Raw genomic sequence first — 27,996 nt, 5'->3', positions numbered from 1 at the left:
ATGGACTGAAGTCCCCCAGGCTCCTCTGTCCATGGAATGCTCCAGGCAGGAATACTGGAGTGAGTTGCCATTTCCTCCTCCAGGGGAATCTCCCCAGCTCAGGGATTGAACCCAGGTCTCCTGCATTGGCAGGCAGATTGTTTATCTCTGAGCCACCAGGAAAGTGCTCAGTGCAACTGGTGTCTTTATAAAAAGAGACTCAGTCACAGAAACAGGCATGCCCAGAAGGAAGACAGTGTAAAGACACACGGGGGGAAGAAGGGCACAGAGTGACGCATCTCCAATCTACGGAGGACCAAAGTTGCAGGCAGACAGCGAAGTCGGAAGAGGCAAGGAGAGGTTCCCCTTCAGAGCCTTCGGACGGAGGGTGGCCCTGCGACACCTTGATTTGGACTGTGCCCTTCAGAATGTGGGGCCGCCTCGATGGCTCAGCAGGTAAAGAATCTGCCTGCAATGCAGGAGCCACAGGAGATATGGGTTTGATCCCTCCAGAGGAAGAGCCTCTGGAGACAGAAAGGACAACCCTCTCCAATATCCTTGCCTGGGAAATCTCATGGACAGAGGAGCCTGGAGGCTACAGTTCATGGGGTCGAAAAGAGTCAGACATGACTGAGTGCAAACACCTCCAGAATCAGTTCGGCTCAGTTGTTCAGTCATGTCCAACTCTTTCTGACCCCAAGAACTGCAGCATACCAGGCTTCCCTGTCCATCACCAACTCCCAGAGCTTGCTCAAACTCATGTCCATCGAGTTAGTGATGCCGTCCAACCATCTCATTCTCTGCCATCCCCTTCTCCTGTCTTCATCTTTCTCAGCATCAGGGTCTTTTTCAGTGAATCAGTTCTTCACATCAGGTGGCCAAAGTATTGGAGCTTCAACTTCAGCATCAGTCCTTCCAGTGAATATTCAGGACTGATTTTCTTTAGGATGGACTGGTTGGATCTTCTTAATGTCCAAGGGACTCTCAAGAGTCTTCTCCAACACCACAGTTCAAAAGCATCAATTCTTCGGTGCTCAGCTTTCTTTATTGTCCAGCTCTCACATCCGTACATGACTACTCAAAGAAACATAACTTTGACTAGATGGACCTTTGTCGGCAAAGTAATGTCTCTGCTTTTTAATATGCCGTCTAGGTTGGTCATGGCTTTCCTTCCAAGGAGCAAGCATCTTTTAATTTCATGGCTGCAGTCACCATCTACAGTGGTTTTGGAACCCAAGAAAATAAAGTCAGCCACTGTTTCCCCATCTATTTGCCATGAAGTGATGGGACCGGATGTCATGATCTTAGTTTTTTGAATGATGAGTTTTAAGCCAACTTTTTCACTCTCCTCTTTCATTTTCATCAAGAGGCTCTTTAGTTCCTCTTTGGTTTCTGCTGTAAGGGTGGTGTTATCTACAAACCTGAGGCTATTTGTATTTCTCCCGGCAATCCTGATTCCAGCTTGTGCTTCTTCCAGCCCAATGTTTCTCATGATGTACTCTGCATATAAGTTAAATAAGCATGGTGACAATATATAGCCTTGACATACTCCTTTCCCTATTTGGAACCAGTCTGTTGTTCCATGTCCAGTTCTAACAGTTGCTTCTTGACCAGCATACAGGTTTCTCAGGAGGCAGGTCAGGTCTGGTATTCCCATTTCTTTGAGAATTTCCCACAGTTTGTTGTGGTCCACACAGTCAAAGGCTTTGGCATAGTCAATAAAGCAGAAATACATGTTTTTCTGGAACTCTCCTGCTTTTTCCATGATCCAACAGATGTTGGCAATTTAATCTCTGGTTCCTCTGACTTTTCTAAATCTAACTTGAACATCTGGAAGTTCTCGGTTGGCATATTGTTAAAGCCTGGCTTCGAGAATTTTGAGCATTACTTTGCTAGTGTGTGAGATGAGTGCAATTGTGCGGTAGTTTGAGGATTATTTGGCATTGCCTTTCTTAGGGATTGGAATGAAACCTGACCTTTTCCAGTCCTGTGGCCACTGCTGAGTTTTCCAAATTTGCTGGCATATTGAGTGCAGCATTTTAACAGCATCAATTTTAGGATTTGAAATGGCTCACCTGGAATTCTATCACCTCCACTAGCTTTGTTTGTAGTGATGCTTCCTAAGGCCCACTTGACTTTGGACTCCATACTGTCTGGCTCTGGGTGAGTAATCACATCATTGTGGTTATCTGGGTCATGAAGATCCTTTTTGTATAGTTCTGTTTATGTTGCCGCCTCTTCTTAATATCTTCTGCTTCTGTTAGGTCCATACCATTTCTGTCCTTTCTTGTGCCCATCTTTGCATGCAGTGTTCCCTTGTTATCTCTAATTTTCTTGAAGAGATCTCTAGTCTTTCCCATTCTATTGTTTTCCTCTGTTTCTTTCCATTTATCACCGGGGAAGGCTTTTTTATCTCTCCTTGCTGTTCTTTGGAACTCTGCATTCACATGGGTATATCTTTCCTTTTCACCTTTGCCTTCCACCTCTCTTCTTTTCTCAATTTAGCTTGTAAGTCCTCTTCAGACAACCATTTTGCTTTTTTGCATTCCTTTTCCTTGGGGATGGTTTTGATCACTGCCTCCCGTACAATGTCACGAACCTCTGTCCATAGTTCTTCAGGCACTCTGTCTATCAGATCTAATCCCTTGAATCTATTTGTCACTTCCACTGTATAATCGTAAGGGGTTTGATTTAAGTCATACCTGAGTAGTCTAGTGGTTTTCCCTACTTTCTTAAGTTTCAGTCTGAATTTGGCAGTAAAGAGTTCATGATCTGAGCCGCAGTCAGCTCCTGGTCTTGTTTTTGCTGACTGTATAGAGCTTCTCCATCTTTGGCTACAAAGAGTATAATCAGTCTGATTTCGGTGTTGGCCAGCTGGTGATGTCCATGTGTGGAGTCTTCTCTGGTGTTGTTGGAAGAGGGTGTTTGCTACGACCAGTGTGTTCTGTTGGCAAAACTCTGTTAGCCTTTTGCTCACTTATTCTGTACTCCAAGGCCAAACTTGCCTGTTACTCCAGGTATCTCTTGCCTTCCTACTTCTGCATTCCAGTCCCCTATAATGAAAAGGACATCTATTTTTGGTATTAGTTATAGAAGGTGTTGTAGGTCATCATAGAACCATTCAACCTGAGCTTCTTCAGCATTACTGGTCGGGGTATAGACTTGGATTACTGTGATATTGAATAGTTTGCCTTGGAAACAAACAGAGATCATTTTGTTGTTTTTGAGATTTCACCAAAGTACTGCATTTCAGACTCTTTTGTTGACTATGAGGGCTACTCCATTTCTTCTAAAAGATTCTTGCCAACAATAGTAGATATAATGGTCATCTGAGTTAATTTCGCCCATTCCAGTCCATTTGAGTTCGCTGATTCCTAAAGTGTTGATGTTCACTCCTGCCATCTCCTGTTTGACCACTTCCCATTTACCTTAATTCATGGACCTGACATTCCGGGTTCCTATGCAATGTTGCTGTTTTCATCATTGAGCTTTGCTTCCATCACCAGTCACATCCACAGCTGGGTGTTGTTTTTTCTTTGGCTCCATCTCTTCATTTTTCTGGAGTTATTTCTCCACTGATCTCCAGTAGCATATTGGGCACCTACAGACCTGGGGAGTTCCTCTTTCAATGTTCTATCTTTTTGCCTTTTCATAGTGTTCAGGGGTTCTCAAGGCGAGAATACTGAAGTGGTTTGTCATTCCCTTCTCCAGTGGACCACATTCTGTCAGAACTCTCCACCATGACCCGTCCATCTTGGGTGGCCCTAGACGGCATGGCTCTCAGTTTCATTGAGTTAGACAGGCTGTGGTCCATGTGATCAGTTTGGTTAGTTTTCTGTGATTGTGGTTTTCATTCTGTCTGCCCTCTGATGAATAAGGATGAGACTTATGGAAGCTTCCCAATGGGAGAGACTGATGGGGGAAACTGGGTCTTGTTCTGATGGGCAGGGCTAAGCTCAGTAAATCTTTAATCAATTTCTGTTGAAGGGTTGGGGCTGTGTTCCCTCACTCTTGTTTGGCCTGAGGCCAAACTGTCCACCCACGCCTCTACTGGACACTCCTGGAGGCTCATAGGCAAGTCTGGCTCAGTCTCCCACTGGCCTCCAAAGTCAAATTCCCTGGGGATTCTCAGTCCCTTTGCCAGATCCCCAGGTTGGGAAATCTGTTGTGAGTCCTAGAGCTTTCTTAACAGTGCGAGAATTTGTTTCATACCATTGTTCTGCAGCTTGTGGGTTGTCTGCTCGGTGGCTCTATGGTGGGGCTAATGGCAACTTCCTCCAAGAGGGCTGATGCCACACGCTGGGGATCCAGGTCTGCTGCAGCCAGAGCCCCTGTCCCCATGGCAGGCCGCTGCTGGCTTGTGCCTCTGGACGAGATACTCAAACACTCAAAGGCAGGTCTGGCTCAGTCTCTGGGGGTCTCTGCACCCTGTTGCACACAAGCTTTTGTTTCAGTCCACTGAGCATCTCTGGCGGGTATGGGTTTTGATTCTAAATGCGATTTCGCCCATCCTACATCTCACTGCAGCTTCTCATTTGCCCTTGGATGTGGGGTATCTTTTTTTGGTGGGGTCCAACATCCTCCTGTCGATGGTTGTTCAGCAGCGAGTTGCAGTTTTGGAGTTGTCACAGGAGAAGATGAGCGCATGTCCTTTGACTCTGCTACCAGAGTGGGAGGCCACACATTTTTGTTGTTCCAAGTCACCCTGTTCCGGACACTTTGAGGTGAACACAGCCCTCTCCGTTTTCAGTCCCTTGCTACCTGCTCTTGCAAGTTCCATGAGATTTCCATGGTGTAGAGTTCTCTTACTGTCAAGAACACTTCTTGCTTATTCATACCTCTGTTCAGGGGAAGGTGGGGCCCATCAAAGCACCAACTGTGGCTTGCCTTTGAGTAAAAAATCATAAAACTTGGTGTTGGGCAAGGCAGTCTCATGGAAGCAGTTTTATTTATTTATAAATCAGTTTATTAAATTATTTATAAACACGCAATAAAATATGTATTAAATTTATTTATTTATTTTGGCTGTATCAGGTCTTAGTTGTGGCAGGCAGGATCTTCACTGTGGCACACAAGGTTGGTTGCCCGATGGTACATGGATGTTAGTTTCTCAACCAGGGATTGAACCCATGTCCTTTGCATTAGAAGGCAGATTCTTAGCCACTGGACCACCAGGGAACTCCCATGCATGTAGTGTTTTGGCCCTCACTTGGCAGCATAAGAATGGGCCTTGGGCTTGGAACTCTTCCTCCATAGGAGCCACCAGCCTGTGCTAGGCTTATCACCTTGTGTGAGAATGTATTTCCCTGTTTCAGGCTCAGTGGCTGCTCTTCTGTCTTTGAAGTGGCCAACCCTCCTGTTACACTGTCCTCCTCAGGGAGGGGGCAGGGTCTTTCTACTGGGCATAAGAGGGATGCATGTAGGCAAATTGCTCTGCGTCGGCCATCAGGGGAGACTGGCTGGTTGTGGGTACCAATGCCCACTGTTGGGGCTAATCGTGCTCTGTGTAAGGAAAGTGTTCTTTTTTCCAGTGCTTGACTGTGCTTTTCCTGGTGATTCAGATAATAAGATGCAGTGGGCAGATGTGTTTGGACTTCCACTCCTGGCGGCTGGCATAGTGAAGACCTTTGCTATTCCCCATGGAATTGGTGCCTGGCTCTGGTTTTGCTGACAAGTGCCCTGGAATCTGCTTGACAGATATGATAGGATTTAAGCTGGGTGTGGAGGTGAGAAAGTGAGCCTTGGGGAAAACATGCAGGAATATGGCTGGGACAGAAAGGATCCAGGAAAAGAGCTGAGATGTTGCTGTTGGAGATCAGGATCTTGGACCACAGCCTCCAAGGATGGTTAAAGCAAACACCCCCAGCACGGTGGCAGCCTGTGTGATACAGGAGGCACACTGGCCTGCATGCATTTGCCCCGTGATGAAATCTGTTGTCAACGTGGATCCCGAATGAGGGAAACCTTTCTCCCAAAGGAAAACGCCAGCCTGGCCGGACATGTGGATCATGGCAGGATGTCGTTATGGCAGAAGCCCGGATGCAGAAGAGGGTGCTCAGTGAGAAAGCTGCCCAGCCCAGAAAGTCCTCCCATCTTCCCCAGGGCAGATGAGACATGGAGAGGTCACATTCTGTTGAGCACACGTGGCCATCAGTCTCTGTAGTAGGGTCACCTCATGGATCTGAGACACAGTCATTTCACAGGCCCCACGTCAGAAGGGTCTCACAAATTCTGGAGCTACTCTGTTCTGAGGAATCTGTCCTTTTCAGGATTTGGTCTGTAACTGACCTTGGAGAAAAATCTGAACATAAACTCTAAGATATAATAAAGGTCCAGATTAATTCACTTCAGTCCCTAACCAGAGTAGTGGAGGACTGGCACCTTCTGCATCAGAAGAGGATTCAGAGAACCTGCATGGAAGCATGGGGCCAGCTTCCTCCTGTCCAGGGTGAGCAAGGTCTGGGACCTGGCGCCCTCTGAACCCCACTGTCATTACAAAGAGCTGCCTTGCCCACTGATGATTTAGATAACACCTCTATTCCATGAGGTGACAAAGAATTCTCACGCAGCCCTTCTGCTGTTGTCCTCAAGGATCCTTCCAGATGTCTCCATATCAGGCAGCTGCTCCAACAGACTCTCTCCTGAGCAGTGCAAGAGGTGTCCAGCGTGGAACTGGAACAAACCAGAGAGCCACCATCCCCTCCCTGCTGAGAAACCAGCCCTAGCAATGTAATATATTTCCCTGGATTGGCTCTGTGTTCACCTATGGATCAGGGTGAAAGAGTTTGAAGAGTTCTCAGATAAGGCCACATTCAGCAGAGATTCTGGGTGGATTGGGGCAGAGGTGACTCCTCAGCGTTCAGTCCAGGTCCAGAGAACACAGATAGCAGAGAGGTAGGAGGTGCTCAAGGGAATGGGCAGGCACAGCCTTGCCTTGGGTCTTGGATGAAGAACAAGAGTGTGAACTAGAATGTCCCCTAGAGGGAGCAGCAGAGTCAGAGGAGATTTTCCAAGGTAAGGGGGTGTGATCTTTCCCTGGGTGAAATCAGAGGTGATGAAACACAGGCATAGTCTTATCCTGTAATGATTAATGTTCGGAAGGCACGCTGCCTTTCAATAACACGCAATTTTGCTTAAGTGACTTGATGATAAGATAAGACAAGGGAACACATATAAGCGGCACAGCCCCACCAGAGACTCAGTAGCTTCTGGTTTGTGCGGAGATGGCCCTTCGACTGCAGCTTCGGCGGCAGGTGCTGGCTGGACTCCTGCTCTGTGTGTGCGTCGGGCGATGGGCCGAGGCTGGGAAGGTGCTGGTGGTCCCCATGGAGGGCAGCCACTGGCTCAGCATGCGGGAGGCCGTGCAGGAGCTCCATGCCAGAGGTCACCAGGCAGTGGTTGTTGCTCCGAAGGTCAACGTGCGCGTCAAGGCAGAGGACTTTTTCACCGTTCCCCTACACATAGCTCACATTTGATTCCCTCGTGAAGAGTCGTTTACCAGTGCTTTTTGAAAAAGTATATTTTGTAACGATGTTTTTGGAAACTATGGCATCTTTGAAAAACGCGTCTTTGCTCTTTGAAAGGTCTTGTGAGGGGCTGCTGTAGAACAAGGATCTAATCAGGCACCTGAATGCCAGTTCCTTTGATGTGGTTTTAACAGACCCTGTTCACCCCTGCGGGGCAGTGCTGGCTAAATATCTGTCCATTCCTACTGTGTTGTTTTTTTTTTGTTGTTGTTTTGTTTTGTTTTTGTTTTATGGCAAATTCCATGTGACTTAGATGCTGAGGGCACAGCATGCCCAAACCCTTTCTCATATGTTCCTCGGTTATTCACAGTGAATCCAGACCACATGACATTCTTCCAAAGGGTCAAGAACGTGCTCTACCCTCTGGGCCTGAAGTACATTTGCCAGGTTGTTTTCACTCCTTTTGCACGTATGGCCTCTGAGCTTCTTCAGAGAGAGGTGTCGCTGGGGGAGATTCTTGCCTCTGGATCTGTGTGGCTGTTCAGAGGAGACTTTGTGATGGACTACCCGCGGCCGATCATGCCCAACATGGTGTTCATCGGGGGCATCAACTGTGCCAACAGGAAACCGTTATCTCAGGTGTGTACTGCTGCTTTTGTTCAATCAGTGCTCCCAGTGGAGCACATTCTTTTAATTTAAAAATTTTTTTTAAATGTTTTCATTTTTCATTTCATTCTTCAGTGAAATGATGGGTTCCAACCACTGGACAGACGGAATTCCCAAGTGGAACATATATGTAAAAGACAACCTATTTCCACATGCTTACTTATCTACTGCTCTTTCTAAAGATTTCTACCTCGCATTCTCTTTTGAACAGTCTTTGGTGTGATACATTGTTAAAGTGCTCCAGGAGTGAACTGTAAGTTTCTGATGGACTGTGAGACACATGAGAGGCAGGGGTGAAGGTCCATGTTAGGTTTGACAAGGAATGGGGTGATTTGACCATGATTGCCCTTTCCAACAGCGTCTGTTGTAAAGGTCGTGCAGTTTTCTGAATCTAGTAGGAGCGAGGAACTTGAGCTATGAATCCATCCATCATGGGTTTTTTGCTTGAGGGTGTTCAATTGGAGGAGGAGAGAACTGGCAAATTGCATTTATTGCCCTGATACTTCATTGTGGTTTTGTCTTGGAAAGGTATTGGGCGTGGTCACTGGAGAGCTCAACCCCAAAAGGAAGCAGAAGTTTCAGAGAGGTTGAATAAATAGAGTGAAAGGGAGAGAAAACTGGAGTGGAAGTTGGGCTCTCTGTGATCAGAGAGAGGAATCATTGAGCCAAATTTCTTGAGATGGAGCTGCGCTGACCAGAAGCTGGGGCCTGGGGTAAAATGGGGGTATGTATAGAGTTGAATGGCGTGTCAGGTCTTCAGCATGGGCCACTGAGGTCCTCAAAGGCTAGTGGTGGGGGCTGGAGAGGAGGTCAAACTGAGCCATGAGCACGGTGAAGGTGGTGACAAGGATGCTGAGAACTGTCGAAGAGGAAGGGACTGAGCGCATCCCCACGCCTACCGCAGCCCAGTCACCAGCCCTGCATTTCTATGGTGTGAGCTACGGCTTTCCTCATAGTTACAGAGTCTGCTTATATTAACCCTGAATTGTTGCTGTTGTTCAGTTGCCAAGTTGTGTCCAACTGTTTGTGGCCCCATTGCTGTGGCACACCAAGCTTCCCTGTCCTTCACTATCTCCTGGAGCTTGCACAAACTCATGTCCATGGAGTCAGTGATGCCATTCAGGCATCTCATCCTCTGTCGTCCCCTTCTCCTGCCCTCAATCTTTTCCAGCGTCAGGGTCTTTTCCAATGAGTCAGTTCTTCTCATCAGGTGGCCAAAGTATTGGAGCTTCAGTTTTAGCATCAGTCTTTCCAGTGAATATTCAGGGTTGATTTCTCTTAGGATTGACTGGTTTGATTTCCTTGCTGTCCAGGGGACTCTCTGGACTCTTCTCCAGCACCTCAGTTTGAAAAGCATCAATTCTTCAGTGCTCAACCTTCTTTACTGTCCAACATTCACATCCATATATAACTACTGGAAAAACCATAGTTTTGATTATATCAACATTTGTTGACAAAGTGATATCTCTGCTTTTTAATACACTGTCTAGTTTTGTGATAGTTTTTCTTCCAAAGGGCAAGCATCTTTTAATTTTGTGGCTACAGTCACCATCCGCAGCGATTTTGGAGCCCAGGGAAATAAAATCTGTCAGTGTTTCCCCCTTTCCCCCATCTATTTGCCACAAAGTAAGGGCACTGGATACCATGATCTTAATTTTTGAATGCTGAGTTTTAAGCCTGCTTTTTCACTCTCCTCTTTCACCCTCATTAAGAGACTCTTTCATTCTTCTTCATTTTCTGCCATGAGGGTGGTATCATCTGCATATCTGAGGTCGTTGATATTTCCCCTGGCAATCTGGATTCCAGCTTGTGATTCATCCTGTGTGGCTTTTCACATGATGTGTTCTGCATATAAATTAGGTAAGGAGGATGACCATATACAGCTTTGACATAATTATTTCCCAATTTTGAACTAGTTTGTTGTTCCATGTCCAGTTGTGTTGCTTCTAGACCTGCTTACAGGTTTCTCAGGAGGCAGGTAAAGTGGTCTGGTATTCCCATCTCTTTAAGAATTTCCCACAATTAATTGTGATCCATGCAATCAAAGGCTTTCAAGTAGTCATGAAGCAGAAGCAGATTGCTTCTGGAATTCACTTGCTTTTTCTATGATCCAGTAGATGTTGGCCATTTGATCTCTGGTTCCTCTGCCTTTTCTAAATTCAGCTGTACATCTGGAAGTTTTCGATTCACATATTGTTTGAAGGATTTTGAGTATTGCCTTGCTACCATGTGAAATAATGGCACCCCACTCCAGTACTCTTGCCTGGAGAATCCCAGGGATGGGGGAGCCTGATGGGCTGCTGCCTATGGGGTCGCACAGAGTCGGACACGACTGAAGTGACTTAGCAGCAGCAGCAACATGTGAAATGAGCACAGTTGTCCAGTAGTTTGAAGATTCTTTGGCATTGTCTTTCTTTGAGATTGGAATGTAAACTGAACTTTTCCAGTCCTGTGGCCCTTGCTGAGTTTACCAAATTTGCTGGTGTATTAAGTGCAGCACTTTAGCAGCATCAGTTTTAGGATTTGCAATAGCTCACCTGGAATTCCATCACTTCCAATAGCTTTGTTTATAGTGATTCTTCTAAGGCCTGTTTGACTTCACACTGCAAGATGTTTGGCTATAGATGAATGACCACAATTTTGTGGTTATCTGGTGATTAAGACCTTCTTTTTGTATAGTTTTGTGTAGGTTCCTCTGTGCATGGACTGTTCCAGGCAAGAAAACTAGAGTAGGTTACCATTTCCCACTCCAAGGGATCTTCAGACACCCAACCTAGGGATTGAATCCTTGTCTCTTGTGTCTCCTGCATTTGTAGGAGAATTCCTTACCACTGCACCATCTGGGCAGTCTTGAACATGAACTATAGATGTGGTAAAGATCCAGAATAATGTGCACTTCAGTCCCCACACAGATCAGTGGAAGTCTATGCGGTCCGCATCAGAAGGGGATTCAGAGAGCTTGCACGGAGGCATGGGGTCGTCCCTCCTGTCCAAAGTGAAGCAGCCCTGGAGTCTGGCGTCCTCTGAACCCCACTGTCATTACAAAGAGCCGCCTTGCCCATTGATGATTTAGATAACAGGAAGTTCTATTCCATGAGGCAGAGAAAGAATTCTAAGCAGCCCTTCTCTGGTTGTCCTCAAGGATCCTTCTAGATGTTTCCATATCGGGCAGCTGTTCAGACAGACTCTCTCCTGAGCAGTGCATGAGGTGTGCAGTGTGTAACGGGACCAAACCAGAGAGCCACCATCCCCTCCCTGCGGAGAGAAGGCTGTTCTCGTGATGTTATATGTTTCCCTGCATGTGCTCCGTGTTCACCCATGATGAGGGGAAAGAGTTTGAAGAGTTCCCAGATAAGGTCACATGCAGCAGTGGTTCTGGGTCGGGACTGGGGCAGAGGTGACTCCTTAGAGTTCAGTCCAGCTCCAGAGAACATAGTTAGTAGAGATGTAGGAGGCCACCAAGGGAATGGACAGGCACAGCCTTGCTTTGAGTCTTGGATGAAAAAGAAGAGAGTGAACTAGAATGCTCCCCAGAGGAAACAGCAGGTCAGAAGAGTTTTTCCAAGATAAGGGGAGTGGGGTAACCGTTCCCTGGGTGAAATCAGAGGTGATGAAACCCAGGCATGGACTTATTCTGTAATGATTAATGTAAGGCAGGCACACTGCCTTCCAATGACATGCCATTTTGCTTAAGTGACTTGATGATAAAACAAAGATAAGGCAATAAGTATAGGTGGCACAGCCCCACCAGAGACTGTAACTTCTGGTTTGTGCAGGGATGGCTCTGGGACTGCAGCTTCGGCGGCAGGTGCTGGCTGAACTCCTGCTCTGTGTGTGCGTCGGGCGATGGGCCGAGGCTGGGAAGGTGCTGGTGGTCCCCATGGAGGGCAGCCACTGGCTCAGCATGCGGGAGGTTGTGCGGGAGCTCCACACCAGGGGACACCAATCAGTGGTTATTGCTCCGGAGGTGAATATGCACATCAAGGCAGAGGACTTTTTCACCGTGAAAGCCTACGCCGTTCCCTACACACAGGACAAATTTGATTCCCTCGTTAAGACTCATGAGCAATTGCTTTTTGAAAGAGTACATTTTGTAACAATGTTTCTGAAAACTATGGCATCTTTGAAAACCGCATCTTTGCTCTTTGCAAGATCTTGTGAAGCACTGTTGTATAACAAGGACCTGATCAGAGACCTGAATGCCAGTTCCTTTGATGTGGTTTTAACTGACCCTGTTTACCCTTGCGGGGCAGTGCTGGCTAAGTACCTGTCCATTCCTGCTGTGTTTTTTTTGCGTTTTATTCCCTGTGACTTAGATGCTGAGGCCACAGCGTGCCCAAATCCTTTCTCATATGTTCCTAGGTTATTAACAAAAAATCCAGACCACATGGCATTCTTCCAAAGGGTCAAGAACATGCTCTACCCTCTGGCCCTGAAGTACATTTGCCTGGTTGCTTTCACTCCTTATGCACAAATGGCCTCTGAGCTGCTTCAGAGAGAGGTGTCGCTGGGGGAGATTCTTGCCTCTGGATCCGTGTGGCTGTTCAGAAGAGACTTTGTGATGGACTACCCGCGGCCGATCATGCCCAACATGGTGTTCATTGGGGGCATCAACTGTGCCAACAGGAAACCGTTATCTCAGGTGTGTACTGCTGCTTTTATTCAATCAGTGCTCCCAGTGGAGCACATTCTTTTAATTAAAGATATTTTAAAAACTTTTCCACCACACTGCAAAGTAGGCCCTTGCAGTGAAATGGACGGTTCCAATCACTAGACCATCAGGGAATTCCCAAGCGGAACATATTTTAAAACAACAGCCTACCTCCACATGCTTACTTATTTACTGATTTTTCTAAAGATTTCTACCTCTCATTCTCCTTCACACACTCTCTGGTGAGATTCATAATTAAAGTGCTCCAGGAGTGTAGGTTTGTGATGGACTTTGAGACAAATGAGAGGCAGGGATGAAGGTCCATATTAGGTTTGACAAGGAATGGGGTGATTTGACCATGATTGCCCTTTCCAGCAGCGTCTGTTGTAATGGTCGTGCAGTTTTCTGAATCTAGTAGGAGCGAGGAACTTGAGCTATGAATCCATCCATCATGGGTTTTTTGCTTGAGGGTGTTCAATTGTAGGAGGAGAGAACTGGCAAACTGCATTTATTGCCCTGATACTTCATCGAGGTTTTGTCTTGGAGAGGTATTGGGTGTGGTCACTGGAGACCTCAACCCCAAAAGGAAGCAGAAGTTTCCGAGAGGTTGAATAAATAGTGTGGAAGGGAGACGAAACCAGAGATGGAAGTTGGGCTCTCTGTGGTCAGAGAAAGGAACAATTGAGCCCAGGTTTCTTGAGATGGAGCTGCGCTGACCAGAAGCTGGGGCCTGGGGTAAAGTGGGGGGATGTACAGAGTTGAATGGCATGTGAGATATGTCCTCAGCATGGGCCACTGGGGGCCTCAAAGGCTAGTGGTGGGGGCTGGAGAGGAGGTCAAACTGAGCCACGAGCACAGTGAAGGTGGCGACAGGGATGCTGAGAACTGAGTCAAAGAGGAAGGGACTGAGCACATCACCATGCCTACTGCAGCCCAGTCACCAGCCCTGCGTTTCTATGGTGCGAGCTATGGCTTTCCTCATAGTTACAGAGTCTGCTTATATTAACCCTGAATTATTGTTGTTGTTGTTCATTTGCCAAGTTGTGTCCAACTGTTTGTGGCTCCATGGACTGTGGCACACCAAGCTTCCCTGTCCTTCACTATCTCCTGGAGTTTGCTCAAACTCATGTCCATGGAGTCAGTGATGCCATTCAGGCATCTCATCCTCTGTCTTCCTCCTGCCCTCAGTCTTTCCCAGCATCAGGTCCTTTTCCAATAAGTCAGTTCTTCTCATCAGGTGGCCAAAGTATTGGAGCTTCAGTTTTAGCATCAGTCTTTCCAGTTAATATTCAGGGTTGATTTCTCTTAGGATTGACTGGTTTGATTTCCTTGCTGTCCAGGGGACTCTATGGAGTCTACTCCAGCATCACAATTTGAATAGCATCAGTTCTTCAGTACTCAGCTATCTTTATGGTCCCACATTCACATCCATATATGGCTGCTGGAAAAACCATATGTTTGACTATATCAACTTTTGTTGGCAAAGTGATATCTCTGCTTTTTAATACACTGTCTAGTTTTGTCATAGCTTCTCTTCCAAGGAGCAAGCATCTTTTAATTTTGTGGCTACAGTCACCATCCACAGTGATTTTGGAGCCCAGGGAAATAAAATCTGCCAGTGTTTCCACTTTCCCCCCATCTATTTGCCATGATCTTAATGTTTGAATGCTGAGTTTTAAGCCAGCTTTTTCACTCTCCTCTTTCACTCTTATCAAGAAACTCTTTCATTCATCTTCATTTTCTGCCATGAGAGTGATATCATCTGCATATCTGAGGTCGTTGATATTTCCCCTGGCAATCTGGATTCCAGCTTGTGATTCAAACTGTGTGGCTTTTCAGTGATGTACTCTGTATATAAATTAAATAAGAAGGATGACAATCTACAGCTTTGACATAATCATTTCCCAATTTTGAACTAGTTTGTTGTTCCATGTTCAGTTCTAATTGTTGCTTCTAGACCCACATACAGGTTTCTCAGAAGGCAGGTAATGTGGTCTGGTATTCCCATCTCTTTAAGAATTTCCCACAGTTTGTTGTGATCCACACAATCAAAGGCTTTCAAGTAGTCATGAAGCAGAAGGAGATTTTTTTTTTTTCTGGAATTCCCTTGCTTTTTCTATGATGCAGTGGATGTTGGTAATTGATCTCTGGTTTCTCTGCCTTTTCTAAATCCAGCTTGTACATCTGGAAGTTTTTGATTCACATATTGTTTGAAGGATTTTGAGTATTACCTTGCTAACATGTGAAATGAGCAAAGTTGTCCAGTAGTTTGAACATTCTTTGGCATTGTCTTTCTTTGAGTTTGGAGTATAAACTGACCTTTTCCAATCCTGTGGCCCTTGCTGAATTTTCCACATTTGCTGGTGTATTAGGTGTAGCACTTTGGCAGCATCATTTTTAGGATTTGCAATAGCTCAGCTGGAATTCCATCACCTCCAATAGCTTTGTTTACAGTGATTCTTCTAAGCCCTGCCTGACTTCACAGTGCAAGATGTTTTGCTCTCGCTGAGTGACCACACCTTTGTGGTTATCTGATGATAAAGACTTTCTTGAATAGTTTTGTGTAGGCTCCTCTGTCTATGAGCTATACCAGGCAAGAAAATTGAGTGAGTTACCATTTCCTACTCCAAGGGATCTTCCGACATCCAACCTAGGGATTGAGCATTCGTAGGAGAATTCTTTAGCACTGCACCATCTGGGAAGTCCTTAACATAAACTATAGATGTAATAAAGATCCAGAATAATGTGCACTTCAGTCCCTACACAGGTCAGTGGAAGCCTAGTGGGGTCCGCATCAGAGGAGGATTCAGAGAGCCTGCACGGAGGCATGGGGCCAACCCTCCTGTCCAAAGCGAAGCAGCCGTGGAGCCTGGCATCCTCTGAACCCCACTGTCATTACAAAGAGCTGCCTTGCCCACTGATGATTTAGATAACAGGAAGTTTTATTCCACGAGGCAGATAAAGAATTCTCAAGCAGCCCTTCTGTGGTTGTCCTCAAGGATCCTTCTAGATGTTTCCATTTTGGGCAGCTGTTCAGACAGACTCTCTCTGGGGAGTGCAAGAGGTGTCCAGTGTGGAACATGACCAAACCAGAGAGCCACCATCCCCTCCCTGCTGAGAGAAGGCTCTTCTTGTGATGTTATATGTTTCCCTGGACATGCTTGGTATTCACCCATGATGAGGGGAAAGAGTTTGAAGAGTTCTCAGAGAAGGTCACATGCAGCAGAGGTTCTCGGTGGGGACTGGGGCAGAGGTGACTCCAAAGTGTTGAGTCAAGCCCCAGAGAACATGGTTGGTAGAAAGGTAGGAGGTGACCAAGGGAATGGGCAGGCACAGTCTTGCTTTGGCAATCAGATGAAGAACAAGAGAATGAACTAGAATGCTCCCTAGAGGAAACAGCTGGTCAGAGAGCTGTTCCAAGATAAGGGGTTAACCGTTCCCTGGGTGAAATCAGAGGTGATGAAACCCAGGCATGGACTTATCCTGTAATGATTAATGTAAGGCGGGCATACTGCCTTCCAATGACATGCCATTTTGCTTAAGTGACTTGATGATAAAACAAAGATAAGGTAACAAATATAGGTGGCACAGCCCCACCAGAGACTGTAACTTCTGGTTTGTGTGGAGATGGCCCTGGGACTGCAGCTTCGGCGGCAGGTGCTGGCTGGACTCCTGCTCTGTGTGTGCGTCGGGCGATGGGCCGAGGCTGGGAAGGTGCTGGTGGTCCCCATGGAGGGCAGCCATTGGCTCAGCATGCGGGAGGCCGTGCGGGAGCTCCACGCCAGAGGTCACCAGGCAGTGGTCGTTGCTCCGGAGGTGAATATGCACATCAAGACAGAGGACTTTTTCACCATGAAAACCTACGGTATTCCCTATACACAGGAGAAACTGGATTCCCTCATGAAGACTCATGTACAGCTGCTCTTTGAAAAAGTACATTGGGTAACACTGTTTTTGAAAAGTATGGCATCTTTGAAAAATGCATCTTTGCTCTTTGAAAGGTCTTGTGAGGGGCTGCTGTATAACAAGGATCTTATCAGGCACCTGAATGCCAGTTCCTTTGATGTGGTTTTAACTGACCCTGTTCACCCCTGCGGAGCAGTGCTGGCTAAGTACCTGTCCATTCCTGCTGTGTTTTTCTTGAGGCAAATTCCCTGTGACTTAGATGTTGAGGGCACAGCGTGCCCAAACCCTTTTTCTTATGTTCCTCGGTTGTTAACAATGAATCCAGACCGCATGACATTCTTCCAAAGGGTCAAGAACATGCTCTACCCACTGGCCCTGAAGTACATTTGCCAGGTTGTTTTCACTCCTTATGCACGTATGGCCTCTGAGCTTCTTCAGAGAGAGGTGTCGCTGGGGGAGATTCTTGCCTCTGGATCCGTGTGGCTGTTCAGAGGAGACTTTGTGATGGACTACCCACGGCCGATCATGCCCAACATGGTGTTCATTGGGGGCATCAACTGTGCCAACAGGAAACCGTTATCTCAGGTGTGTACTGCTGCTTTTGTTCAATCAGTGCTCCCAGTGGAGCACAATCTTTGAATTAAAAAATTAAAAAAATTTTTTCACCTCACTGCAACCTAAGACTTGTGAAATGGACGGTTCCAATCACTAGACCATCAGGGAATTCCCAAGTGGAACATATTTAAAAAGAACAGCTTACTTCCATGTGCTTACTTATCTACTGATCTTTCTCAGATTTCTACCTCTCATTCTCCTTTGAACAGTCGTTGGTGAGATCCAGTATTAAAGTGCTCGAGAAGGGTAGTGTAGGTTTGTGGTGGACTTTGAGACAAATGAGAGGCAGGGGTGAAGGTCCATATTAGGTTTGACAAGGAATGGGGTGGGGTGACCATGATTGCCCTTTCCAACAGCGTCTGTTGTAATGGTCGGGCAGTTTTCTGAATCTAGTAAGAGCCAAGAACTTGAGCTGTGAATCCATCCATCATGGGTTTTTTGCTTGAGGGTGTTCAGTTGGAGGAGGAGAGAACTGGCAAACTGCATTTATTGCCCTGATACTTCATCGAGGTTTTGTCTTGGAAAGGTATTGGGTGTGGTCACTGGAGACCTCAACCCCAAAAGGAAGCAGAAGTTTCAGAGAGGTTGAATAAATAGAGTGGAAGGGAGACAAAACCGGAGAAGTCGGGCTCTCTGTGATCAGAGAAAGGAACAATTGAGCCCATTTTTCTGAGATGGAGCTGTGCTGACCAGTAGCTGGGGCCTGGGGTAAAATGGGGGGATGTACAGAGTTGAATGGCATGTGAGATAGGTCCTCAGCATGGGCCACTGGGGGCCTCAAAGGCTAGTGGTGGGGGCTGGAGAGGAGGTCAAACTGAGCCACGAGCACAGTGAAGGTGGCAACAGGGATGCTGAGAACTGAGTCAAAGAGGAAGGGACTGAGCACATCACCATGCCTACAGCAGACCAGTCACCACACCCTGCATTTCTATGGTGCGAGCTACGGCTTTCCTCATAGTTACAGAGTCTGCTTATATTAACCCTGAATTATTGTTGTTGTTGTTCATTTGCCAAGTTGTGTCCAACTGTTTGTGGCCCCATGGACTGTGGCACACCAAGCTTCCCTGTCCTTCACTATCTCCTGGAGTTTGCTCAAACTCATGTCCATGGAGTCAGTGATGCCATTCAACCATCTCATCCTCTGTCTTCCTCCTGCCCTCAGTCTTTCCCAGCATCAGGTCCTTTTCCAATGAGTCAGTTCTTCTCATCAGGTGGCCAAAGTATTGGAGCTTCAGTTTTAGCATCAGTCTTTCCAGTGAATATTCAGGGTTGATTTCTCTTAGGATTGACTGGTTTGATTTCCTTGCTGTCCAGGGGACTCTATGGGGTCTTCTCCAGCACCACAATTTGCAAGCATCACAATTTGAGGTTGGAGTGCTGAGCACCAAACAATTATGGTCCAACATTCATGTCCGTACATGGCTGCTGGAAAAACCGTAGCTTTGGCTATATCTACTTTTGTTGGCAAAATGATGGCTCTGCTTTTTAATATGCTGTCTAGTTTTGTGATAGCTTTTCTTCCAAGGAGTAAGCGTCTTTTAATTTTGTGGCTATAGTCACCATCTGTGGTGGTTTTGGAGACCAAGAAAATAAAATCTGCCAGTGTTTCCCCATCTATTTGCCATGAAGTAATGGCACTGGATACCATGTCTTAATGTTTGAATGCTGAGTTCTAAGCCTGCTTTTTCCTCTCCTCTTTCGCCCTCATTAAGCGCTTTCATTCTTCTTCATTTTCTGCCATGAGAGCGGGTACATCTGGATATTTGAGGTCGCCCATTTTTCTCTGGGCAATCTTGCTTTCAGCTTGTGATTCAAGCTGTGTGGCATTGATGTACTCTGCGTATAAATTAAGCAAGGAGGATGACAATATACAGATTTGACATAATCATTTCCCAATTTTGAACTAGTTTGTTGATCCTTGTCCAGTTCTAAGTGTTGCTTCTAGACCTGCATACAGGTTTCTCAGAAGGCAGGTAATGTGGTCTGGTATTCCCATCTCTTTAAGAATTTTCCACAGTTTGTTCTTATCCACACAGTCAATGGCTTTAGAGTAGTCATGTAGCAGAAGTAGATTTTTTTTCTGGAATTCCCTTGCTTTTTCTATGATCCACTGGATGTTGGTGATTTGATCTGGTTTCTCCGCCTTTTCTAAATCCAGCTTGTACATCTGGAAGTTTTTGATTCATATACTGTTCAAGCCTAGGTTGAAGGATATTGAGCATTACCCTGATCACATGTGAAATGAGCACATTTGTCCAGTAGTTTGAACATTCTTTGGCATTGTCTTCCTTTGAGGTTGGAGTGTAAACTGACCTTTTCCAGTCCCGTGGCCCTTGCTGAATTTTCCAAATTTGCTGGTGCATTGAGTGCAGCACTTCAGCGGCATCAGTTTTAGGATTTGCAATAGCTCGGCTGGAATTCCATCACCTCCAATAGCTTTGTTTACAGTGATTCTTCCTAAGGCCTGCTTGACTTCACAGTGCAAGATGTTTTGCTCTAGGTGAGTGACCACAGCTTTGTGGTTTTCTGATGATTAAGACTTTTCTTATATAGTTTTGTGTAGGCTCCTCTGTCTATGGGCTATTCCAGGCAAGAAAAGTGGTGTGGGTTACCATTTCCTACTCCAGGGGATCTTCCGACACCCAACCTAGGGACTGAGTCCATGTCTCTTGTGTCTGCTGCATTCGTAGGAGAATTCTTCACCACTGCATCATCTGGGAAGTCCTGAACATGACCTATAAGATGTACTAAAGATCCAGAATAATGCGCAGTTCAGTCCCCACACAGAGCCTGCATGGAGGCATGGGGCTGGTCTCTCCTGTCCAAAGTGAAGAGGGCCATGGAGCCTGGGGTTCTCTGAACCCCACTGTCATTACAAAGAGCTGCCTTGCCCACTGATGATTTAGATAACAGGATGTTCTATTCCATGAGGCAGAGAAAGATTTCTCAAGCAGCCCTTCTGTGGTTGTCCTTAAGTATTCTTCCAGAAGTTTCCATATCATGCAGCTATTCGGAGAGACTCTCTCCTGAGCAGTGCATGAGGTGTGCAGCATGTAACAGGACCAAACCAGGGAGCCACCATCCCCTCCCTGCTGAGAGAAGAATGTTCTCGTGATGTTATGTTTCCCTGGATGTGCTCCGTGTTCACCCATGATGGGGGGAAAGAGTTTGAAGAGATCCCAGATAGGGTCACATGCAGCAGCTGTTCTGGATGGGGACTGGGGCAGAGGTGACTCCTCAGAGTTCATTCTAGTGCCAGAGAACACGGTTAACAGAGAGGTAGGAGGAGCCCAAGGGAATGGACTGGCACAGTCTTGCTTTGGGTCTTGGATGAACAAGACAGTGAGCTAGAATGGCCCCCAAACAGAGCAGTAAGTCTTACTTTTTCCAGGAAAGGGGAGTGGTCTTCCTTGGGTGAACACACAAATGATGAAACACAGGCATGGACTTATTCTGTAAGGATTAAACAGGGCACATTGCCCTCCAATGACATGCCAGTGTTCGCAAGTGACTCAATGACAAGGCAAGGAAACAAATACAGGCCGCCCAGGCCCAGCAGACAGTCAGTTGCTTCTGGTTTGTGCGGAGATGGCCCTTCGACTGCAGCTTCGGCGGCAGGTGCTGGCTGGACTCCTGCTCTGTGTGTGCGTCGGGCGATGGGCCGAGGCTGGGAAGGTGCTGGTGGTCCCCATGGAGGGCAGCCACTGGCTCAGCATGCGGGAGGCTGTGCGGGAACTCCACGCTAGGGGTCACCAAGCAGTGGTCGTTGCTCCAGAGGTGAACCTGCACACCAATGCAGAGGACTTTTTTACCGTAAAAGTCTAGGCTGTTCCCTACACACAGGATGAGTTTGATTCCATCATGAGGACTCATATTCATGTGTTTTTCCAAAGAGTACATTTTCTTACAATGTTTTGGGAAGCTATGGCAACTTTGAAAAACGTATCTTTGATCTTTGCAAGATCTTGTGAAGCGCTATTGCATAACAAGGACCTGCTCAGAGACCTGAATGCCAGTTCCTTTGATGTGGTTTTAACAGATCCTTTTAACCCTTGCGGGGCAGTGCTGGCTAAGTACCTGTCCATTCCTGCTGTGTTTTTTTTAGGATCTCTTCCCTGTGACTTAGATGCTGAGGGCACAGCATGCCCGAACCCTTTCTCATATGTTCCTCAGTTGTTAACAATGAATTCAGACTGCATGACATTCTTCCAAAGGGTCAAGAACATGCTCTACCTTCTGGTCCTGAAGCACATTTGCCAGGCTGCTTTCACTCCTTATGCACGTATGGCCTCTGAGCTTCTTCAGAGAGAGGTGTCACTGGGGGAGATTCTTGCCTCTGGATCCATGTGGCTGTTCAGAGGAGACCCTGTGATGGACTACCCATGGCCGATCATGCCCAACATGGTGTTCATTGGGGGCGTCAACTGTGCCAACAGGAAACCGTTATCTCAGGTGTGTACTGCTGCCTTTATTCAATCAGTGCTCCCAGTGGAGCACATGTTTTATTAAAAAGCTTTAATTCGATGTGCTTCATTATATACTGATCTACCTAAAGATTTCCACCTCTCCTCCTCCCAACAGTCTTTTTGAGCTAAATTTGTTCAAGTGTACCAGTAGTGTAGTAAAGGTTGTGATGGTCTTTGAGAGGAATGAAAGGTAAGGCTGAGGGTCTGTAACAGGATTGACAAGCCATGTGTGATTCAACCGTGATTGTCCTTTTGAAAAGCAACTGTCGTAAAGTTTGTTCAGTTTTCTCTTGCTGAGGGAGAACAGAGAACAGGAGCCCTGAATTCATCCATCAGGGGTTGAGGGTGTTCAATAGGAGGAAGGAAGATCTGGCAGATTGCATTTGTTGCCCTGATAATTCAGAGTAATTTTATCCTGGAGGGGACTGATGTGTGGTCACAGACCTAAACCCCCCAAAATCAGAAGTTTTAGAGAAGTGGAATAAATTAATTGCACGTGAGACAATGCCAGGGAGAGAGGTTGGGTTTTCTGTGATTAGAGAGAGAAATAAGTGAGAACACTTCTTCAGAGCTGGAGCTGTGCTGATCAGATGTCTTCTGGCTGGGAGTTGTGGTCTGGAGTAAAATGTTGGGGCATACAGAGTTGGATTCCCCACAGAAAGGTCATCAAGATGGGACGTGGAGGTCATTAAAGGCTAATTGTAGGTGCTGAGGAGGAGCTAAAACTGAGCCTATGAACATAGTGAAGGTCTGGACAGTGATGCTAAGAACTGAGTCTCAAAGAGGAAGCATTAGTCATGAGGGCTGACCACACTCACGAATCTCCCCCAGGTCACCACACCCCAAGTTTCCATGGTGGGAGCTATTGCACTCCTAATGGTTTCAGAGTCTGCATATGTTAATCCTGAATATGCAAGCTTAAGTGAAATAAGACTCTTGTGGGCAGGATTTGTTTTTTTATCCAGTGAATCAACCATCTTTTTTGCCCTCTTTTGTCACATGTACTGAATTTATTTTAACTTCCCTGACTTTAGGCCTCTTATAGTTTTTGTATTCTGATTTGTACATCTCTTTTCATTAATGTATTTATTTTTGCACAACTCTAACTTCATTTTTCTTTATTGCTCACACTGCAAAATTTTATTCTACTTTATTTCCTCTTCATGCAATGCATTTGTCCAATGATGAAACATGTATGTATCTGTGAGATTTGTAAAAAGTGAATGTGAGGAGGTGGTGTTCTTTTTAGTTTTTCTATGTGAGTGTATTTTCTAGAATGAACTGCATTGGTTCAAATCTTCACTCCCATTTTCCTAGCTGCATGACCTTGACTGGGTGAGTGAACCATGAAGAAAGTGAAAGTTGCTCAGTCATGTCTGACTGTTTCTAACCTCATGGACTGTACAGTCCATGGGATTCTCCAGGCCAGAGTACTGGTGAGTGGGTAGCTGTTCCCTTCTCCAGGGGATCTTCCCAACCCAGGGATTGTCTCCTGTATTGCACGTGGATTCTTTACCAGCTGAGCCACAAAAGGGAAGCCCAGAGTTGACCATTCTGACCTTAATATTGTCACTGTGAGCACTCAAATAGTGTTTATTATCATTACTTAAAATATGCTCAGTAGGAAAAGTTGTGTCATTGGAGGCATTTAGGAAAGTTTCTGCCAAATGAAAGATTACTTACCCTGAAATTCTCAAATGTTATACACGATAAGCACACTCTTACCATTTTTGTTCCAACTAAATTGATTTTACTTTGAGATTTCATCAGTCTTATTTATTTGGTATGTTTTATCCTTAGAGGTGACTCCTTTAAATGTTTATGGAAAAATTTTCACAATAGGAAAAATAAAATTTGTAATATTTTTGTTCCTTCTCCTTCATTAGTTTTATGATGGGTTGAAATATTTTATGGGTCCTGTCAAAGAAAGAACTTTTGAATTTGCTCATTCTTTTTACTATTTTTGTTTTCTATTACATTAATTGCAACTTATTGTTTTTGTTGATGATATCATCTTGTTTCCTTTGTTTTACTTTATAGCTGTTTTTCTAATTTCTTATGTAAGCATTAAGTTCCTTTATGTTTTCTTAATAAAGAAGAACTGAAGGTCATAGATAAAACATTCTCCCCGTTCCTTAGATTTTGGTATAAATGGCTTTCATTTCTTTTTTTTAACTTAAATGCATGTTTTTAATTTCTTTTTTAAGTCAGTGAATTTTTTAAAATTGAGATTGTTTCCTAACTCCCATATTGTTAACATTTGTTGCAGCCATCTTTTTGTTATCTTTTGCAATTATTTTGAATTATAATCAGAGAATGTTTCTGTGGAGTCACTACTTTAAAAAATGTTAATAGGGTCCTTTATAGTCTAGTACAGGATAGTCCAATAGAAATCTAATGCAAGTCCCATATGTCACTGAAAGCTTTTTAGTAGATATATTAAAAAAGCAAAAAGAGGGTTGAAATTAATTTTAATTATATGTTTTACTGACTCAAATATATAAAAATACTAACCTTTAAACATATACTCAATATAAACAATTTTCAGATACTTGTTTGTTTTTATTTCTTTCAGATTTATTGAGATATAGTTGACAGGCTTCCCTGGAGGTTCAGATGGTAAAGACTCCTCCTGCTGTGCAGGAGACCCGAGTTCCCTCCGTGGGTCGGGCAAATGCCTTGGAGAAGGGAATGGCTACCCACTCCAGTATTCTTGCCTGGCGAATTCCATGCACAAAGAAGCCTGGCAGGCTACAGTCCATGAGGTTGCAAAGAGTCAGACATGACTGAACAGCTCACAGTTTCGCTTGTCGCTTTCCTGTAGAAGCTTATGGTGGACAGCAGAATGATTTGACTTACCTAGATCATGAGACGTTTACTAAAACAAATTTAGTGATCACCCATTAGCTCACATAGACACAAAATTAAAGGAGTTAATGTTGTTAATGCTTTCTGGAGTTATTTCTCCACTGATCTCCAGTAACGTATTGGGCACCTACCAACCTGGGGAGTTCATCTTTTAGTGTCCTATCTTTTTGCCTTTTCTTATCGTTCATGGGGTTCTCAAGGCAAGAATACTGAAGTGGTTTGCCATTCCCTTCTCCAGTGGACTACATTCTGTCAGACCTCTCCACCGTGACCTGTCCGTCTTGGGTGGCCCCATATGGCATGGCTTAGTTTCATTGAGTCAGACAAGGCTGTGGTCCACGTGATCCGACTGGCTAGTTGTCTGTGATTGTGGTTTCAGTCTGTCTGCCCTCTGATGCCCTCTCTCAGCGCCTACAGTCTTACTTGAGTTTCTCTTACCTTGGACTTGGGATATCTCTTCATGGCTGCTCCAGCAAAGTGCAGCTGCCGGCCCTGACCTTGGATGCGGGGTTGCTCCTCGCAGCCGCTCCTGCACCGTTGTAGCCACCTCTCCTGTGCTCAACATTCAGAAAACGAAGATCATGGCATCGTCCCATCACTTCATGGAAAACGGATGGGGAAACAGGGGAAACAGTGGCTTACTTTATTTTGGGGGGGGGGGTTCCAAAATCACTGCAGATGGTGATTGCAGTCATGAAATTAAAAGACGCTTACTCCTAGGAAGGAAAGTTATGACCAAACTAGACAGCATATTAAAAAGCAGAGACATTACTTTGTCAACAAAGGTCCATCTAGTCAAGGCTATGGTTTTTCCAGTAGTTACACATGGATGTGAAAGTTGGACTATAAAGAAAGCTGAGTGCTGAAGAATTGATGCTTTTGAACTGTGGTGTTGGAGAAGACTCTTGAGAGTCTCTTGGACTGCAAGGAGATCCAACCAGTCCATCCTAAAGGAGTTCAGCCCTGGGTGTTCATTGGAAGGACTGATGTTGAAGCTGAAACTCTAATACTTTGGCCACCTGATGAGAACAGCTGACTCATTGGAAAAGACCCTGATTCTGGGGAAGATCGAAGGCAGGAGGAGAAGGGGATGACAGAGGATGAAATGGTTGGATGGCATCACTGACTCAATGGACATGGGCTTGGGTAGACTCCGGGAGTTGGTGATGGATAGGGAGGCCTGGCATGCTGCGGTTCATGGGGTCGCAAAGAGTCGGACACGACTGAGTGACTGAACTGATACTGAATGTTGTTAATTACATCCCTAGTGTTTATTTCTTGTATAGCTCCGTGTTTGTACCCTGAGACTGTCTGCATGCAATCCTCCTCCTCGCGTCTCCTGCCGCTCGTAGCCACAAATCTGGTTTCTCTTTCTATGAGCTTGCTTGCTTGCTTTTGTAGCATGGTTGGCCTGCAGCACTGTGTTTCCTCCTGTTAAGCAACTTAGTGTTTCAGTACTTTGATCCACTTCAAAATAATCACCACAATAAATCCAGGTGTGATATTCATCATAGAAATGTATTACATAACTATTGACTGTATTTCTCACACTCCTTTCATACCTGTGACATTTATTTTGCAGCTGAAAGTTTGTGTTTTAATCCCCCTCAGCCTTCTCTCTCCTTCCCTCACTCTCCTGCTTTTTGTCAACTACCTGTTTGTTCTCTCTGAGTCTGTTTCTGTTCACTTGCTTTGCCTTTTATTTTTTGTATATAAGTGAAATCATGCAGTATTTGTCTTTCCCTGACTTATTTCAGTAAGCCTGATACCCTCTGGGTCCATTCATGTCGTCACAAATGACAGGATTCCTTTCTTTCTTATGGCTGAGCAATACTCGGTAGCCAATATTCTCGACTGTAGTAAACAAGGCTGCAATGAACATAGGGGTGTCTATATGTTTTCTAACTAATGTGTTTTGGGGTATTTTTATGGATAAATACCCAGGAGTGGAGTTGCTGGATGTAATGACAGTTTTATTTTTAACTTTTTAAGAAACTCCATACTGTTTCTATAGTAACTGCAACAATTTACATTGCCCACAACAGTGCTCTAGAGTTCCCCTTTCTCAACATCCTCGCCAACCTTTGTTATTTACTGTCTTTTTGATAATAGCCATGCTGACAGGTGTGAGGTGATAGTTCATTGTTGTTTGATTTGCATTTCTCTGGTGATTAGTGATGTTGAGCATCTTTGCAAGTGCCTATTGGCCCTTTGTATGTCTTCTCTGGAAAAATGTCTCTTGAAGTCTCAGTCCATTTTTAATCATGTTATTATTATTATTTTTTGGTTTATATTGACTTGTATGATTTCTTTGTGTCTTTTGGATATTAACCTATTATGAGATATATTATTTGCAAAGGTCTTCTTCCATTCCGAAAGTCACCTTTCCCTTTTGTTTGTAATTTTCTTTGCTGTTCAAAAGATTTTAGTTTGATAAAGTCCCATTTGTTTATTTTACTTTTCTCTCTCTTGTCTGAGGAATCATATCCCCCCAAAATGTAATAGTAATATTATTAATATTAATAGTAATATTAAAAAAAGTTAAAAAGGTTACTGTCTTATGTCTTCTATCCGAAGTTTTGTGGCTTTAGGTCTTTAATATATTTTGAATTTATTTTTGTTCATAGCGTGAGAGAGCAATCCAGGTTGATTCTTTGGCGTGTGGCTGCCCAGTTTTCCCAGTACCATTTACTGAGGAGGCTGTCTCTCCCCCATTGCATATTATCACCTCCCTTGTTGTAGATCAGCTGCAGTATAGATCTGAAGTTACTTCTGCTCTATGTTCTGGTCCACTGATGTATGTGTCTGTCTCTGTGTCAGCACCTCACTGCTTGGATCACTGTAGTTTTGTAGCATAGTTTTAAACCAGGAAGCGTGATTCCTTCATTTTGACTCTTTTTAAAAAAACTGAAATGTAGTTAATTTACAGCGTCGTGTTAGTTTCTGTCATACAGCAAAGTTATTCAGATATATATTCCTTTTCATTACAGATTAGTACAAGGTATTGAATATAGGTCCCTTTGCTATACGTAGGAACTTGCTATTTGTCTCTTGTATGTATAGTGATGTGTAGCTGTTAATCCCAAGCTCCTAATTTAACTCTCCCCTCTCTTTCCCTTTTGGTAATGAAAAATTTCTTTTCTATGTCAGTGAGTCTGTTTCTCTTGAAAAATGAGTTCACTTGTATCATTTTTTAGATTCCACGTATAAGTGATACCACATGACATGCCTCTTTATCTGATTGTTTCACTTAGTATGGTAATCTCTAAGCCCCATCCCTGTTGCTGCTCCAGTTCTGTTCTTTTTTCTCAAGATTTTTTTGGTTACTCAGTCTTTTATGCTTCCATAAAAATTTTAGAATTATTTTTTCTTGTTCTTT

At 44.9% G+C, this 27,996-nt stretch overlaps 4 protein-coding genes and 2 pseudogenes across 4 annotated transcripts in view; all 6 read left to right on the top strand.

Annotated features, from left to right (window-relative positions):
• The window catches only part of UGT1A6 (UDP glucuronosyltransferase 1 family, polypeptide A6), a 159,093-nt gene that overhangs the window by 13,794 nt on the left and 117,303 nt on the right, over nucleotides 1-27,996 (top strand).
• UGT1A9 (UDP glucuronosyltransferase 1 family, polypeptide A9) overlaps nucleotides 1-27,996 on the top strand; it is a 171,174-nt gene that overhangs the window by 25,876 nt on the left and 117,302 nt on the right.
• LOC114110779 (UDP-glucuronosyltransferase 1A3-like) lies at nucleotides 7,180-8,183 on the top strand (annotated as a pseudogene).
• On the top strand, nucleotides 11,868-15,871 carry LOC105616317 (UDP-glucuronosyltransferase 1A3-like). The gene has a single exon (XM_042244914.2). It carries the CDS (start codon nucleotides 11,890-11,892, stop codon nucleotides 12,883-12,885), a length of 996 nt encoding a protein of 331 aa, XP_042100848.1. The 5' UTR covers nucleotides 11,868-11,889; the 3' UTR covers nucleotides 12,886-15,871.
• The window catches only part of UGT1A3 (UDP glucuronosyltransferase 1 family, polypeptide A3), a 128,937-nt gene continuing 117,303 nt past the window's right edge, over nucleotides 16,363-27,996 (top strand). Inside the window, 1 exon segment of the mRNA NM_001205148.1 lies at nucleotides 16,363-17,253. Within this exon segment, the coding sequence (NP_001192077.1) occupies nucleotides 16,390-17,253 (864 nt within the window). The 5' untranslated portion in view covers nucleotides 16,363-16,389.
• LOC114113991 (UDP-glucuronosyltransferase 1A3-like) lies at nucleotides 20,845-24,673 on the top strand (annotated as a pseudogene).

Source organism: Ovis aries, chromosome 1 (assembly GCF_016772045.2).
Source record: "Ovis aries strain OAR_USU_Benz2616 breed Rambouillet chromosome 1, ARS-UI_Ramb_v3.0, whole genome shotgun sequence".
In the NCBI taxonomy this organism is placed as follows: Eukaryota; Metazoa; Chordata; class Mammalia; order Artiodactyla; family Bovidae; genus Ovis; species Ovis aries.
This window is presented reverse-complemented; position numbering and strand designations above follow the sequence as displayed.

Coding starts and splice junctions, on each gene's coding strand:
- LOC105616317 (XM_042244914.2), top strand. CDS start 11,890: ATGGCTCTGGGACTGCAGCTTCGGCGGCAGGTGCTGGCTGAACTCCTG.